At 45.2% G+C, this 11,738-nt stretch overlaps 1 protein-coding gene across 3 annotated transcripts in view; it reads right to left on the bottom strand.

Moving 5' to 3' along the window:
* Positions 1-11,738, bottom strand: part of SLC37A1 (solute carrier family 37 member 1) — a gene marked incomplete at its 3' end in the record, with an annotated part of 68,378 nt that overhangs the window by 52,640 nt on the left and 4,000 nt on the right. For all 3 annotated transcript variants that reach the window (XM_081235227.1, XM_081235226.1, XM_081235225.1), the window contains exon 2: positions 8,233-8,422. In XM_081235227.1, the coding sequence (XP_081091353.1) occupies positions 8,233-8,288 (56 nt within the window). In that variant the 5' untranslated portion in view covers positions 8,289-8,422. The remainder of the gene's footprint in view (positions 1-8,232; positions 8,423-11,738) is intronic.

Consider the following 11,738-nt stretch of genomic DNA (forward strand, 5'->3'; position numbering starts at 1 on the left):
ACCCAGACAAAACCATAATTCGGAAAGATACATGCACCTTATGTTTGTTCATAGCAGCACTAGTTACAATAGCCAAGACATGGAAACAGCCTAAACGTCCATCGACAGATGAATGGATAAACAAGATGTGGTACATATATGCAATGGAATATTACTCATCCATAAGACAGAATGTAATCATGCCATTTGCAGCAACATGGATGGGCCTAGAGATTATCATACTAAGTGAAGTGAGTCAGAAAGAGAAAGACAAATATCATATGATATCACTTATATGTGGAATCTAAAATACGATACAAATGAACCTATCTGCAAAACAGAAACAGACCCACAGACATAGAGAACAGACTTGTGGTTGCCAAGGGGGAGGGAAGCTGAGGGGAGGGATGGACTGGGAGTTTGGGGTTAGTAGATGCAAACTACTACATAGAGGATGGATAAACAACAAGGTCCTACTGTATAGCACAGGGAACTATAGTCAACATCCTGTGATAATCCATAACGGAAAAGAATATAAAAATGAACATATATATGTATAACGAACATATACATGTATCACTTTGCTGTACAGCAGAAATTAAACACAACGTTGTAAATCAACCATACTTCAATAAAAAAAAAGGTGCATTAAGAATCCATTACAACAGTATTCTTAAATTTCCTTATGCTGTATGTTTTTTACTCAGTGCTACATCAAAGATCAATCCTGTTTATAACACCACTACAATATTTTAAAAATGTGCCACTTTTATTTTGTTAATTGAAACTATTTTAAACCATCATGAGAAAAACTAATCAAAGAGAAACCTGGGACACAGATGTACACATGGGTTTACAAAGCAGACAAAAAGGAATGATGATTTAGTTTGTAACAAAATCAACTGCAAGTGACTTATAAGCCTGCTACCCTGGGCATTTAAGATCATATTTATTTTTTACTTTTTGGAAGGACACAAGCAAGGCAGAAATATAACTATTTCACTGGCCTCGGTGAGAACAACTCAGTGACGCTGACAAGCTATGAATAAGGCCAATGGCATACAAACTATTGGCCCAAAGCCCTGCTGCTGCTCTTGGTTTATGAGAAAAGCAGTTCGAGAGGAAGTGCTGAGGTGTGTGGAGACTACAGACAAGAAGATACTTTAGCAAGAAGATGAAAGTTCATTCAGGTCTAAATGTGGTTCTAAATGTTTGAACCACCCTATAGAAAAGCGGCCCTTCGGGGAAGACAACGGGTCAGGAGGAAAAAGTCCTTGGCAAGAGATGATGACAAGCAGTACCCAGCAGGAAGGCGGGCCCTCTGCGTCCTGAGGCCCCGCCCCTAACCGTGAAGACCCGTCCTGTTCTGGTCTGGAAAGGCCAGTGACCTTCCAACTGCGTGCGGGCTTAAACCCGTAATGACCCAAGGCAGACGCAGGGGCCACAGAACAGACAGGGGCTGCAGGGGGCCACGGCCCCCGGGGACGCGGCTCATTCAAGACCCTCGATGAGGAGGGGACCTTCCTCCTGTCTCCCACCCACATTTCCAATGTTGTGATTTACTTCTCAAGGGTAGCTTTCTGGACTAACACGAGGACTCCTGAGGGTGTCTGGCTCCCTGGCCACCAGAAAAGGCAGGAGTCAAATAAATATTGCCAGCTTTTTAACAAAAGGTCATAGTTCAGGTGGGAAAAAAGGCTTGGTAGTACCGTGGGACTCAAACCTTCAACCTCTGGAACACCTGCGCTTAGCGAGGGCACACCACACCGACTTCATCAAGGAAACATTTACTGATGGTTTTCCTAGGATTCTTTGCTCTTCGAGCCCCTGCCAATGAGCAGGTAGGAAAAGAGTGAAACTATAACCAAGTGAGTGTGTCGTCTATCGCAAAGAACACAGACTATGCAAGTACGGCGGACCTGTGACAAAAGTCTAGGCCTCTGTCCTTGTGTTTCTGAAAGTCACCCGTTTTGGTAGGGGGTGGAGGTCTCTCAATTCCTTGCTGGAAGCTCTCCGCATCCCAGCCCCTGCTCCCCTGCACCAGCTTATGAAGGTTCTAGGCCACTGGAACTTTCAACACCCGAATTTCCAGCCCATAGCTAGACTCACTGGTTGCTTGATGCCCACTTGCTAGGGCTAGTGTGGACTGTGGGGGACCCCGATCGGCCCCCATCTGGGTACAGAGCTCCCTTTTCCCATCTCCACAAGGAGTAAGAAAATATTCTCAGTCTGAGTTACCTCCAGCCCCTCCCAAATCAGAGTCTGAGAGAAGGATTTGGAGCCCTCAAGGATGCTATATACAACCAGCTTACAGGTGTGCCATCGGCCAGGAGACTCTGAATTTCATCATCACCCAGCTCACAAGGATTTAGAAAGAGCAGGTCTACATAAATGGGCCTTGGGGGACTTCCCTGGTGGTGCAGAGGTTAAGAATCCGCCTGCCAATGCAGCAACACGGGTTCGAGCCTTGGTCTGGGAAGATCCCACATGTCGCTGAGCAACTGAGCCCATGAGCCATGGCCGCTGAGCCTGCACTCTAGAGCCCGCGAGCCACAACTACTGAGCCCGCGAGCCACAACTACTGAAACCCGCGTGCTTAGAGCCCGTGCTCTGCAACAAGAGAAGCCACCGCAATGAGAAGCCCGTGCACCACAACGAAGAGTAGCTCCCGCTCGCTGCAACAAGAGAAAGCCCATGCACAGCAACAAAGACCCAACGTAGCCAGAAATAAAATAAATTAAATAAATAAATTAAAAACTAAAATGGGCCTCAGGTTCATGGTCTCCACTCTCTACCCAGAACATTCCACTTATAAATATTCTAGTTTTATTAAATGCATTTAATATATTTATTAAATAGAATAAATAAACCCCGAAATCACGAGCTCGTCCATATGCCTCGATCAGGTCTGAAGACCCCTGGGGCCCTAACACACCTGCATTCATTCCTAGGCTGTCAAGCTGTCCAGGTTATTGGAACCCAGCAGCCATTCCCGGGCCCTTGTCTTCTTGTCTAGCGGGTGGTCTTGCATGTGATGCTCCCCTGCCCAGAGCCTGCAGGGGCGGAAGTAGCTCCCATGACCGCCCCGTGCTGGGGGATGCCACACGCTGGAGCACAGCCATGGAAGCCCCGAGAACACCGAGGGCTACAGGGTGGAGAACTTGCCTCCAGACATTTTCAGTTTAGTTTTGGGTGGAGGTGAAACACCACCTTGATGAATCAGCCCCTTTAGGAAGAGTACCGGCCTGCCGGTTAGCAGGGTTCTCGGAGGGAACCTGCTCTGCAGAATCAGGGCAAAGGGTCAACCTACCCTGCAAACTGGGAGTTTCCTAGACACCGAATGTATGTCTCCTAAAGAGGAACCCGATCTTTCATTTCACCAGTATCAGGCCAACCCTACTCCCTCTGTTTTCAAATCCTTCCTCTCTCTTTCCTCATCTTATTACGTAGGATTTGAGGAGAGGGGAAGACCCCGCAGCTAGAGGCTGAGTTTTCCACTTCTGGAAGGCCTAAACACAGCCCCAATGGTCACTTTTAAACCACTGTGGGGCCGGTGCCTTCCCAGTGGCCATGGCAATACCCCCGTCCTGGAGAGCGAGCAGACTTTTTACTTCTGCAGGATCACCCTGGGTTATGAGGACTAAACAGCCCTCCAGAAGCCCTTCCCCATCTTGTAATTCTATCCTTGTCCACCTTCTTCCTTTATCACCTGTGAAGCAAGGACTTTGGATAATATTTGTTTCCTTTTATCCATCTTGCAGTGGGTTGAATACTGTCCCCCCCAAAATTGATGTCCACCATAAATCTTAGAACGTGGCCTCATTTGGAAATCGGGTCTTGCAGATGTAATTAGTTATGTTGAGGTCATACTTAACTCACGTATGACCTAAAATCCACTAAGATCCTAAATCCAGCTCCGTGTCCTTATAAAAGGCCATGGGGAGACACAGAGACAGACAGGGAGGAAGGCCACGTGGTGATGCAGGTAGAGCAGGACAAGGAGCACTGGGACGGCCAGCAGCCACCAGAAACGGGGAGAGGAAGGAAGCATGCTTCCCTTGAGCCTTCCGTGGGGGTGCGGCCCTACCGACACCTTGATCTCAGACGTCTGCCTTCCAGAACCATGAGAAAATTAATTTCTGTTCTTTTTTGTGTGTGTGTGCGGTACGCGGGCCTCTCACTGTTGTGGCCTCTCCCGTTGTGGAACACAGGCTCCGGACGCGCAGGCTTAGTGGCCATGGCTCGCGGGCCCAGCCGCTCCGCGGCATGTGGGATCTTCCCGGACCAGGGCACGAACCCGTGTCCCCTGAATTGGCAGGCGGACTCTCAACCACTGCGCCACCAGGGAAGCCCAATTTCTGTTCTTTTAAGCCACCCAGTTTGTGGACTTGTTATAGCAGCCCCAGGAAACGAATATAATCCGATACTTTAATTTCTGCTTTGTGTTACATTTAGGCTTATGAATATTAAGCAAATACAATTAAATATGAATTATTTAAACCCTTACTTCATCAGTGTTCCACTTACTTTCTGTAACAGTAGATAGCATTCTCTGTATCCACCAATACTACAAGAATAGTGTTTGGGTTAACCCCAAGTTTCTCACAAAAAAAGCCTATCTCAGGGGCTTCCCTGGTGGCGCAGTGGTTGAGAGGCATTCCCAGACAATTCAGAGACTCAAGGGAGAATATCATTTCCTTATTTGAGTGTTATTTATCTCGGTCATATGCAAATAAGAAGTAAAAAGTTCTTTAGACCAGAGTTACTAAACGGTGTCATTTGGCACAGAAATTAGTAAGAAGACATCCCTAATTGAGGAACAAGGAAACGAGGCATTCTGTGCTATGAGTCTCTCCAGAGCGCCCTAAAGGAGGGTCACGACGTAGTAACGTTATCACTGACCGCTTGGTTCAGGGGCTTTCTGCCTGGTCGCCCCTCAGAGAAGCTACAGTTTTTCCCTCTAGTACTCAGGAGTTTGTGGGTACGTACTTTGAGGTTACATAGATCTCCTGTTCCTCTAACCTTCCCCCTGTCATGTGTGTCCACTGATGATCCTTGCCTAAACCAAGCATCCCTGATGGTCTCAGATGGCGATGTTCCAGCTTGGACACTCCTGCTCTACTTAGTGGCTGGCATTCCACTGCAGGAAAGAGCTTTCCTTCCTCCCATTTATGCATTGTTTAGTTAGAGCAGAATGGACTCACTGGATTCTTGTTTTATTCAATGGGCTATAATCCATTACTGGTATCGTTTATTTAAAATCTCATCCCAGATCGGGCCAGGGAGCGCCCCTTCGTTTTTAAGCACTTCCTTATTTTTTGGCACAAGATATTCCAGGCTCATCTCACTTTCCCTTCCCAGTGCTGACCCAGCCTCCAAGGATGCCTGACTGGCTCCTTCAGTGGAAAACGTTACAGAGAAACTGAGATCCAGCACCGGGTGTGCTCACTGCTGCCGGGGTGTTACTGTTCCCAGGGCCCCTCAGCGGGCAGAGAGAGGGCATTTTACATACACACACACACACGACCCATACACACAAAACACACACCCACATACACTACATACACACACATCACACACACACGTATTTCTCCCCCCACTTCCTCCCCAGTTCCTCTCGACATCTTTAATTCCAACCCAACACCACATGATTCATTCTGTCTCTCCTCCCCCCGCCACCAATACTCGTAACTCCTTTACCATCAGCGAGAAGCTGTCTCTCTTCTGTGTTATTCTTGACAAAGACGCATAATCTGAATCTAACCATGAAGAAATGCCAGACACACACAAAACAAGGGGCAGTCTATAAAATAAATGGCTTGTAGCCTTCAGAAATGGCAAGCTCATGAAAGACAAAGGAAGGCCAAGAGACGGTTCCAAATTAAAGGAGACTAAACCCACAGGACAACTAAATGCAAAGTGTGGCCCCAGACTAGATCCTGGCCCGGGGAAAAAAATCTATAAAAGACATGATTGGACATTTGATATAATTTTGAGTATGGACTGTGGAGTAGATAATAGCATTATATCTGTGTTAAACTTGCTTATTTTGATTTTTGTGTGCAGTTATATGAAAACGTCTTGTTCACAGGAAGTACACACTGAAGTATTTAGAAATAAAAGGGCATAATGTCTTTAACTTGCTTTCAAATGGTTCAGGAAAAAATGTGTGTGTGTGTATATGTACATCTACACACACACACACACACACACACAGATGAGAGAAGGTAGGGGGAGAAGCAGATGAGGACAAATGCTAAGAATCTGTCTGCCAGTTGAACCTGGCCCCCCACGGCTGGACCAGAGGTGAGTCACCATTTCCTCTGCCCTAGGTTCACTCAACTCAAGACAGAAAGTCTCAGAAGAGAGAGGCCGGTAGCCCACCTTAGGTCCTCTTCTGCCTCCTGCTGGACCTGGGCTATGGCGGAAGGGCACGGGGCTGCCATAATGGGATGGAAAATCCTGAGACTCACCTACCTACACACCTGCACATGAAGGAGGGAAGTCAATTCCCCAAAGGAAATCAAAGTGCTGTTAGGAAGAGGCAACGCATGCTGGGTAGAAAAACATAAAAAATGTCCTTCGCAGGAATGTCAGAAGAAAAGCTAATTCTCTTCTTTTACAGCTAAGGAAGCTGAGGTCTAGAAAGGTTAAATAACCTTTCAAGGTCAAAGAGCAAGTATGAGGTAGACATGGAATAGAAATGAAGACAAATATGCTATCTCCTTGCAACGCACAGTGTGGTCTATGGACACAAAGCACCGCATCACCTGGGAAATGCAGACTCTCAGGCACCAGCCAGATCTACTGAGTCAGAATCTGCATTTTAACAAGTTTCAGTTGATTCCCATGCACACTAAAGTGTGAGAAGCACTGTTCTATCTCTGTAGGTCTCAACCTTAAAAAAAAATAGAATTTGTGATTATAAGAACTCTACAGGAGCTCCTGGTAACATTCTTATTTTCTGCTGTGAGTTTGAAATTGTATCAAAATGAAGTTTCAAAACAAGGGAAAGATAAACATCCACTAAATAAAAGGGAACCACTTGTGGCTAGATTAGCAGTAGACGGGAGATGAGTGGACAAGCGAACTGCTGTGGAAAGAGCCAGATGTCTGAAGTCACACCTGAGACCCGGTGGGCGCTCCACCCACCAGCCTGGGCCTGAGAAGCTGCACAAGGTGCGGAGGCCGAGAGTGCGCTGGTGAGACGGAGCTGAAGGGATTCAGAACACGCTGCTGCAGCGTCAACGTTATTTTGAGCAGAAGGCATGTGAGTCCTGAAATCTCTTATCTGCCTAAAAGCAGAGCCTCTGAGAAAGAACTCAGCTGTCATTAATCCTCCCCTGGGAGCAGCTGGGAGAGACTGAGTCTTAATACCAGAAACGGGATGTGCCCACATCACACCTAAACAGACATTGTCACAACGGTATCCTAGCTCTCAACTAGTCTCCTAAGGGCACATTTACCTTTTCGAAAAGTTACCTGTTTTCCCAGAAGTGCCCTTCCCTTGCTCCTCTTCTCCTATTAAGATGGTATACAATCCCCCAATTCTAACGCCCCCTGGAGTCACGTTTTTCTGTGAACTCCCACACATATGTAGTTAAATCTGTCTTTTCTCTTGTGAATCTGTTTTTTTGTCAGTTTAATTCACATGCCCCCAATCATCCAACCTAAGAGGGGAGAGGAACAATTCTTCCTTCCCAACAGAGATCAGCAGGGGAGAAAACCCACTGAGGGTGTGGGTTAGAGACTAGACAGCCCAGCTCTGCACTCCGCCCTCACCATCCGCCTGTTCCAAGGAGTGTGGGATTCACGAATCTCCTGTGAGAAAGATTCTCAGAGCACACCAGGTGCTCTCAGAACAGAAAGTGATCTGTGTTTAACTTGTTCAGATTTCATTTTCTCTCTGAAAGTCCTGACCCAGCGAGGCCATTCACTAAGCTCAGAGTTAATATACTTATTTCACCCACAGCCATTTTACTATCCTGCCAGTAGTCAGTGGTCATTTTTCTGTGGGTGGGGACCAGGATTATCTTCGGTGGACCAGAAACCACTGAAAACCTTGAAGGTTTTCGGTCTGTCTGTCACTGCCAGAACCAAAGATGGACAACTTGGCCGTGTTGCTAGTCACCGCTTCCACCATCAATAAACCATTCAACAGTTATGGGGAGGCTGGTCATCCACGTGTGTTTTATCATGAAACTGGGGGCAGGGGGCACTGGATGCACAGAGGCACCGTGCCCAAGGACTTACCACTGATCCCTGGAGAACGAGACAATGAAGCGAATGCCGGGGGGAAGTCGGGCCATTTACGTCTCACTGACCGTGGAGCTTCGGTCACGAAATAAGATGCTTCATAAATAGGTTCTTAATCCTGGGAAGCATGCAGGGGTGTCTTGTCGGGTCTCACCTCCTCTCTTCCTTCCAGCAGAGGCTCGGCTCTCTACAAGGAGAAGGAAGGGTGGAAACGTCAAGTGTTCTGACAATGGCACCGTCGGAGGCCCTGGCAGAAGTAACCGCACGTGGTGTGGTCACCCAGCCCACAGCAGAGCTGGACTTCCCTGCAACACGGCGCTCCCACCACAAGAGCCACCAGGTAGGGGTAGAGCATCCGTCCTGGGGTGGGGTGGGGGGCAGCTTGTTCAAAGGTCACTGAAATGAACTTCACGTGATGTGTAAGAAAGAACCACTGATTAGAGAAGAGCTAACACCTATCCTTCTCAAACTTTTCCAAAATATAGCAGAGGGAGGAAAACTCCCAAACTCATTCTACGAAGCCACCATCACCCTGATACCAAAACCAGACAAAGATGTCACAAAGAAAGAAAACTACAGGCCAATATCACTGATGAACATAGATGCAAAAATCCTCAACAAAATACTAGCAAACAAAATCCAACAGCACATTAAAAGGATCATACACCATGATCAAGTGGGGTTTATTCCAGGAATGCAAGGATTCTTCAATATATGCAAATCAATCAACGTGATACACCATAATAACAAATTGAAGGAGAAAAACCATATGATCATCTCAAAAGATGCAGAGAAAGCTTACGACAAAATTCAACACCCATTTATGATAAAAACCCTGCAGAAAGTAGGCATAGAGGGAACTTTCCTCAACATAATAAAGGCCATATATGACAAACCCACAGCCAACTTTGTCCTCAACGGTGAAAAACTGAAACCATTTCCACTAAGATCAGGAAGAAGACAAGGTTGCCCACTCTCACCACTATTATTCAACATAGTTTTGGAAGTTTTAGCCACAGCAATCAGAGAAGAAAAGGAAATAAAAGGAATCCAAATGGGAAAAGAAGAAGTAAAGCTGTCACTGTTTGCAGATGACATGATACTATACATAGAGAATCCTAAAAATGCCACCAGAAAACTACTAGAGCTAATCAATGAATTCGGTAAAGTAGCAGGATACAAAATTAATGCACAGAAATTTCTTGCATCCCTATACACTAATGATGAAAAATCTGAAAGTGAAACTAAGAAAACACTCCCACTTACCACTGCAACAAAAAGAATAAAATATCTAGGAAAAAACCTACCTAAGGAGACAAAAGACCTGTATGCAGAAAATTATAAGACACTGATGAAAGAAATTAAAGGTGATACAAATAGATGGAGATATACACCATGTTCTTGGATTGGAAGAATCAACATTGTGAAAATGACTCTACTACCCAAAGCAATCTACAGATTCAATGCAATCCCTATCAAACTACCACTGGCATTTTTCACATAACTAGAACAAAAAATTTCACAATTTGTATGGAAACACAAAAGACCCCAAATAGCCAAAGCAATCTTGAGAATGAAAAATGGAGCTGGAGGAATCAGGCTCCCTGACTTCAAACTATACTACAAAGCTACAGTAATCAAGACAGTATGATACTGGCACAAAAACAGAAATATAGATCAATGGAACAGGAGACAAAGCCCAGAGATAAACCCACGCACATATGGTCACCTTATCTTTGATAAAGGAGGCAAGAATATACAGTGGAGAAAAGACAGCCTCTTTAATAAGTGCTGCTTGGAAAACTGGACAGGAACATGTAAAAGTATGAGATTAGATCACCCCCTAACACCATACACAAAAATAAACTCAAAATGGACTAAAGACCTAAATGTAAGGCCAGACACTATACAACTCTTAGAGGAAAACATAGGAAGAACACTCTTTGACATAAATCACAGCAAGATCCTTTTTGACCCACCGCCGAGAGAAATGGAAATAAAAACAAAAATAAACAAATGGGACCTAATGAAACTTCAAAGCTTTTGCACAGCAAAGGAAACCATAAACAAGACCAAAAGACAACCCTCAGAATGGGAGAAAATATTTGCAAATGAAGCAACTGACAAAGGATTAATCTCCAAAATTTACAAGCAGCTCATGCAGCTCAATAACAAAAAAACAAACAACCCAATCCAAAAATGGGCAGAAGACCTAAATAGACATTTCTCCAAAGAAGATATACAGACTGCCAACAAACACATGAAAGAATGTTCAACATCATTAATCATTAGAGAAATGCAAATCAAAACTACAGTGAGATATCATCTCACACCAGTCAGAATGGCCATCATCAAAAAATCTAGAAACAGTAAATGCTGGAGAGGGTGTGGAAAAAAGGGAACACTCTTGCACTGCTGGTGGGAATGTGAATTGGTACAGCCACTATGGAGAACGGTATGGAGGTTCCTTAAAAAACTGCAAATAGAACTACCATAAGACCCAGCAATCCCACTACGGGGCATATACCCTGAGAAAACCATAATTCAAAGAGAGTCATGTACCAAAATGTTCATTGCAGCTCTGTTTACAATAGCCAGGACATGGAAGCAACCTAAGTGTCCATCGACAGATGAATGGAGAAAGATGCGGCACATATATACAATGGAATATTACTCAGCCATAAAAAGAAATGAAATTGAGTTATTTGTAGTGAGGTGGATGGACCTAGAGTCTGTCATACAGAGTGAAGTAAGTCAGAAAGAGAAAAACAAATACCGTATGAGAACACATATATATGCAATCTAAGGGGAAAAAAAAAGGTCATGAAGAACCTAGGGGTAAGATGGGAATAAAGACACAGACCTACTAGAGAATGGACTTGAGGATATGGGGAGGGGGAAGGGTAAGCTGTGACAAAGTGAGAGGGTGGCATGGACATATATACACTACCAAACGTAAAATAGATAGCTAGTGGGAAGCAGCCGCATAGCACAGGGAGATCAGCTCGGTGCTTTGTGACCACCTAGAGGGGTGGGATAGGGAGGGTGGGAGGGAGGGAGACACAAGGGGGAAGAGATATGGGAACATATGTATATGTATAACTGATTCACTTTGTTATAAAGCAGAAATTAACACACCATTGTAAAGCAATTATACTCCAATAAAGATGTAAAAAAATAATAATAATAAACAGATGGACATGGAAAAAAAATAGAAAGAACCACTGAACTCCTCTTTATCTGGAGGCCCTCCTGAGATCACCCTGTTCACTCTCAATCACAATACTCTGCACAGCTAACATTCATATTCACAGGAGACCCATATGTGCCCAGCGGTCGCACCAGGTGCTCAATCACCAGAGTGCCAGGGAACTGGCCGTGCTCCATTCCCCCAAGCTGTGTCCCGGGCTATGTCTGAGCCACAGTAACAGAGAAGAACATAGGCCTGGACAAGGTGGCAGGTTATGAAGCCCATCATTTGACTGTGGCTTTGCAATGGAGTC

Source organism: Mesoplodon bidens (genome assembly GCF_964165515.1).
Source record: "Mesoplodon bidens genome assembly, chromosome: 5".
NCBI classification, from domain to species: domain Eukaryota; kingdom Metazoa; phylum Chordata; class Mammalia; order Artiodactyla; family Ziphiidae; genus Mesoplodon; species Mesoplodon bidens.